Source organism: Oxyura jamaicensis, chromosome 6 (assembly GCF_011077185.1).
Source record: "Oxyura jamaicensis isolate SHBP4307 breed ruddy duck chromosome 6, BPBGC_Ojam_1.0, whole genome shotgun sequence".
In the NCBI taxonomy this organism is placed as follows: Eukaryota; Metazoa; Chordata; class Aves; order Anseriformes; family Anatidae; genus Oxyura; species Oxyura jamaicensis.
In genome coordinates, this window is record NC_048898.1 from 18294906 (window position 1) to 18300905 (window position 6000).

Below are 6000 nucleotides of genomic sequence, written 5' to 3' on the forward strand. Positions count from 1 at the left end.
GCAAGCTGCCTCTCTGTAGTGGGTGCCCAGGACTGCAGAACAATATTGAGAACCTCCTTGGTCTCCCCCTGCTCAGTTACAGGAAGTGGATGTCAAGACTGCATTTCTGGTTCATGTGAATCAAGATGTTTCTTTACCCATTTTTTGACAAAGCAGAAGGCTGACTGTATCTAACCTGTCTCCAAATTCTTTTTCACCAGCTGGAATCAAAGTAGTTTTGGCAGAACACAACTAGGACAGAACTGAAAAACAAGTGTTGAGGCTTGCCTGTTTACAAGGAGGTGTGAAGAGGTGCTGGGACCTGTAGAACAAAATATGTTAAGTAATTAAATGATGTAGAACCAGCCAGACTACAGGAGGGGGCAGGTGGACATGAAGGCATGATGTTCTGCAGATCTTTATAGCCCTGTATTATTTTGCAATGGGAAGTGTCATTCAAAATATCATCAATTTCTTTTATTTTATGGTCACTGTTTTTCTAGTGCAATTTAGTAAATGCTTTCTGCAGAGTGCATGAATGCCTCCTCAGTTTGAACCAAAAGTTTACTGCTAATTTGGCTCCTTCTACATGCATTATCTCTGCCCTCCTGTGAGGAGGATGAGCATAGGATCTTGAAACATTGCCTCTTGCTTTGTTACAGGGTGATATTGCCTCTTGTGCTGGATCCTACCTATGCTTGTGGACAGTCAATGGCCAGCCTCTTGTAAGCATTAACACCAACTGCAGCCCCGAAAGCCGTATTACTTGTTGCTGCTTTGCTGAAATAATGGACTGGGACACACGCAGCGTCATCATCACAGGAAGCACAGATGGAGTGGTGAGGGTAGGTGGACAGGGGAGAGAAAAGACACATCCTAATTTAGTGTTGACCAGAGGCAGAATTTTGCATCCTGAATGGTGGGGCAGAGATGCTAAAAGCACATGCGTGGAGCAAAAGCTGAAGACTGGAGTAAAAGGTTTGCTTCCTATTAGCTTATATCCTTCTGAATGAGGAACATCTGTCGTTCAGGAGGACTTTTGAAAATATACTTTTCATTCTGATGTGTTTTTGAAAAGAAAAAATATATTGCCCATCAGAAATATGTTTGATGGGAGTTTCTGGGAGAAACAGTTCCTTGGGGGAAAAACTAGTACCTGGGTCTTCTGCTGCACTTGTTAGTGGATGGCAGTGTATTGCTTAAAGAATTTGGTGTGCATTGCCTTTGTTTTATAAATGGAGACACTGAGGTGGTGGTGGTGAGGGAATCACTTAGGTTCACTTTTGCATAGATCAATACCGCAGAACTCTGCAGGATCCATAGCTTCTGAGAGTTGGTTCACAGCTTAGTTCATTAAATCATACCTTCTCAAGAGCAAGAGTTTGCTGCTGGTTCTACCTTCTGTCTGGTGGGAGAGCTCCCTGGGTAATTGGGATCCTGGCTAGCACATCAGACCTGCAACCTTGCCAGCTACATGCATACACTTCTCCAGTGTGACACCCTGCAGCATAGTGGCAGAGGGAGAGTGAACACTGCCAAGCCCTCCTCTGATGATCGAAATCCAATTTTCAGCCCTTGCTGGGAAGCAGACATCCACATCTCATGTCATTGTGTTATAATCCATGTTATTCTCCTTTTTCCCTCACTGGCACAGCTGTGGAAGACTGAATACACTGACAGCCCAGGCCAAGCCGATGGACTGAGCTCACAGAGAGGCACCATGGAAGAGGCGAACAGCACAGGTATGACCCCAGGGTGGACTGTGAACTGGACTGGGACTGTTGCAGACATAGTCCTGTTGTGAGGAGGAAAAGGATGTGGGAGCACCGTGGTGTGAATGGGAGATGGTTTGGGAACCAGTATGGTGGTACTGTAACCAGCAGCAGTAGTGGGTAGCCACTGTCCTGTCTTAGGGAGACAGAACAGTGCTCAGCCACCAGTCTTTTGGGTAAATCCTGTCTGGATGAAGCTGGAAGGTTCCTTATAGGTTCTGTCAAGCTTGACAGCTTGATAGGGGCTTTGAGCAATCTGGTCTGAAGGTGTCCTTGCCCATGGCAGGTGGGTTGGAATTAGATGATTTTTAAGGTCCCTTCCAATCCAAACCATTCTGTGATACTATAACCACCCTTCTGCATTTGAAACTAGTGAACTCCAGAAAGCCCATTCCCGTAGCACATCTACTGATGGCCTGTACTAAAGTGTCCTGGGATGTCAGAGTGGGCAGTGCCACATTCTATCCTGGGATGAAACAGGGAAGTTTGTTCCGTTTGCTATCTTGAACGAGGTCAGAGATCCTCCAGACTTGTGGGAGTCCAACAGCAGGCCTTATTGCACAGTGCTATATTTTCAAGGCTAAGCCAAACTGAAGCTAATGCCCTGGAGTTCTTGCAGAGCAGCCAGGATTAACAAGACGATGGGGCTACAGTGCTGACTGGTATTAAAAACAACTCAAGCTCACTACTCTGTTCTAACAAATGCAGGAGCTGAAACCTGCCAGGGAGCTTTAAAGGCATGTTCTAATAGCGCAGCTTGCTTCTGTTAACAGCACACTTTAAAAAAGAAAGGAATTGTGTTGTTAGTATGTATAATTTACACCACTTATTTGCTGTGATCCTCATTAGGCATTCTCTATTGCTTCAATTTTAGGCACACAATTTGCATAAAGATAGAGTTGTAGATGTAACATCTGCATAAAAAGATATTATACAGTAATTGGGCATTACCACTGAGATCTTCAGTAGTGCTCTTCATGGAACTTGGCAACTTGGCATCTACATTACTTAGATTGCTATGTGAAAATATTTATATGTACAAAGTCATATTGGAAATGCCAAACCAGATGCCCATCCTACCTTTTGTCATGTTTCTGAGAGTAGCTAGAGCCAGATGCTCCTAGGGAAGGAGCAAGAACACCAGAGATGCCAGATGTGAGGCAGTCTGGCTTGGTAGCTGTGTATTTGGTTTCATTGTGGTCTCTAACCAGAGATTGCTGCAAGTCAAAACACGAGACTTAACATTCCTTCCAGAATATTTGTAGCATTCAGTAGTCACTTTGCAGATTCTTTTTACATCTAGAAGCATCTAATTCATTTTAAGAATTTCCTAGAATTTAGTCCTTAACTTCCTGTGGCAGATACTTCCACATCTGTTTTACTCAGGTACAATTGCATAGCAATTGTCTTCAAGCAAACTGAGACCTTGGCTATTTTTAAAAAATCAGATCTTCTTAAACAGTATTCCAAACAATGACTTAAAAGCTGTCCATGGGAACAGAGCAGAATATTCCTGTTTGTGCCTTTTTAAGAGAGGATCATGAAAGAAGACGAGCATTGACATCTGTTGATGTGTACAGCCACACCTGTTCTCATACAAGTGTAAGGAAGCATGTTCTCAGATGCATACAGCAACAATGTTCTTTAGTAAAGAGTTGAGAAGTATGATCAGAGCAGTGACATGCTCCCTCAAAGTATTCAGATAGTTACTTTAAATGGCCAAATATTCCCACGTCATTCTACATGTTAAAGAAAATAAAACTAATACAAAACACAAGTCATTAAGAAGACCAAAGTAACTATGGTTGAATTATTTTGTTAGGTGTGTGAGTGTGTATGTATGTGTGTATGTGAAATATTCTCAGCATTTAATTATTGGTTCTGTTATGAGCAGATTTAGATAAGTTGATAATACCAGGGCTTTATGTAATTTCTTTTTACTAGGCAATTATGGGCTGTATTATATCCTGGCAGCAAGGTATTGTGGGGCATCTTATTAAGCACAGAGCCAGTGAAAACTGATGAACAATTTTGCTGAACTAGGCATGCAATTTAGAAAGCAATAATACACAAATCCAATTTAGCACACAATTGATACAGCCGCACGTCAGCACATGTAACTATCATAGCCACAAATTAAATTGGGATGGGCCTATTTTGCAACAGCACAGGCTGAGATTAAATATATTTGTTTTCAACTTAACAACTTGCTGACCGTAAATAATAACAATCCCTTCCATGCTGCCCCCCAGACACTTTCTAAATATTTATTTTTAAACCACACAACAGGTAACAAGTGTGGAAAACATCTTGTTCTCTGTCGGGAACTGAATCCCAGCCTTGCCTTGACTGGAAAACCAAGCAAGAACAGCCCAGCAGTGACAGCACTTGCCATGTCCAGGTACGGTCCTGTCCTTCGCATTGTAGCATATGCCCGGCAGAGGGCACCGCATGAGCCTCAGTGTCTCCACTGATCTGTCCTAAATCCTTGGGTTATTTTAAAGTTTGTATTTCTACTGTTTTTTGTTTGTTTGTGTGTTTTGTGTGCGCACGTGTGTGTGTTTGTTTGTTTTAACCTCGGTCAAATGCAGTCGTGCTGGGAGCTGGCCTGGCTGATGGTATTAAGTGAAGGGTATTGGGATACTCAGTGGTCAGAAGAAATAGCAACTTTCAGGTGGAATAGTTGTACAGATCAATAGTTGCTGCACTGTCTCTGCATCATAGAAAAAAGACTGTCCTAGGAGTTTCTGGAGATGCTATGTCCTTAATGAAATATAAACTGGAAGTTTTTGGCTACGGGGCAGCTTTGTTGTTGAACTCAACTCAGTTTGCACAGCCAGCAGTATTTTAGTTTACTCAATTCCCCCTCCTGCAGTGTCATCTAGCTGTAATATTTGTTGCTATCTTCTACCCCATGATGTTGCAATGTACTGTAAAACAGCTGCTGTCTTTCTCTCTAGAAGTGCTGGCATTTTGATAGTTGCTAAAATGATTCCTATACTGTCTGTGCTGAGATTTAGAGCACTCTGTGATACTTACATGCATGGAAAGTGGAAAAGTTTTTTGGGAGGGTGGAGAGAGGGGGGCAGTTAGTTTCATCAGTGTTGATGACACTGTGTGCAGCAGAGATTTCAATGGCTGAAGCCATTAGATTATGTGCTGACAAGCCTGAATTCTGAAGCTGGCCAACAAATTTAATTAACATTCACAGATTTCCAGGATCAGAGGAGGGCAAAAGCTTTGGCAAGATTTGGCAAGATGATCTGCAACTAACCCCTTGAAATACAGGAAGTTTTGGATCTGTTTCTAAGTTCAGTCTTTTGTATAGTCTATACCATTGTTCTTCAAATCTAACGTTAGAGATTAATCTGCTCCCCTGAATGTTGCATCCTCCTAATTACTGCATGTACAGAAGAAAGTCTTGATCCTATTTGCTTCTTGTTCTTACATATTTTTTCTCTCTTTCTCAAGAAATTCCTCCAAGCTCCTGGTTGGTGATGACTGGGGAAGAATCTGCTGTTGGTCTGTGGATGGGTAGGAAGAAATAGTCCGGACTCATGTTTTCAACCTTTTGGATGGAGAGAAAAGTGCCCATCAGAGCATGAAAGAGTTGAAGTCAGAAGATGATTACTGGGGACTGGATCTCAATGGAATTGTTGGAAAGACCATGCAGTCAGCTCTGATTGAAATCAACGACTGGTCTCCAAAGGTGTAGGAAAGACATTGACAGACATACACATAGCCAATGAGAATTCACACTGTTTGTCCTAGGAAAACTTCTGTATTTTAAATGTTATTTTAAATGCTGGATTTTGCATAATTCTTTGTGTTTCACAAATAATTGCTATCAAATAAAATAGTCTATATTTCTGTGAAAGAGCAATGTAGCTTAATAAAATGAACATACACAAATTTTAATACTATGAGGTCTAAACACTCTGAGGCTTCAAACTTATGTTCACTGTGTTCATAGCAGAATCTTTGTTCTTACCAACACACAAGTATGTTAGTATCTCTGTTCCTGCTATTCCTCATTCCCTGAAAAAATGTATGCATGCCTTTAGAAAAACTGTTTTTTTGCAAAGTGAAGGTAAGAACTCCTAGATGCCACGTTGACAGTGGTGCCTTCATCCACCTCAGCTGTAAACATGTTAAAGCATAGTCTTTAGTTTCCTAATCTGACTTACTGTTTTTTTTTCCCCACAGTGATCTGACACAGCTGTTCAATGTATTATTTCTTTCACTTCTG

The 6000-nt window shown here is 41.7% G+C and overlaps 1 protein-coding gene across 2 annotated transcripts in view; it reads left to right on the forward strand.

The window, feature by feature from the left end:
- The window catches only part of WDFY4 (WDFY family member 4), a 134196-nt gene extending 128566 nt beyond the window's left edge, over positions 1–5630 (forward strand). For both annotated transcript variants that reach the window (XM_035330291.1, XM_035330292.1), the window contains 4 exons: positions 642–824; positions 1634–1721; positions 4041–4152; positions 5223–5630. In XM_035330291.1, coding sequence (XP_035186182.1) covers positions 642–824; positions 1634–1721; positions 4041–4152; positions 5223–5289 — 450 coding nt within the window. In that variant the 3' untranslated portion in view covers positions 5290–5630. The remainder of the gene's footprint in view (positions 1–641; positions 825–1633; positions 1722–4040; positions 4153–5222) is intronic.
- Positions 5631–6000: the final 370 nt, after the last annotated feature.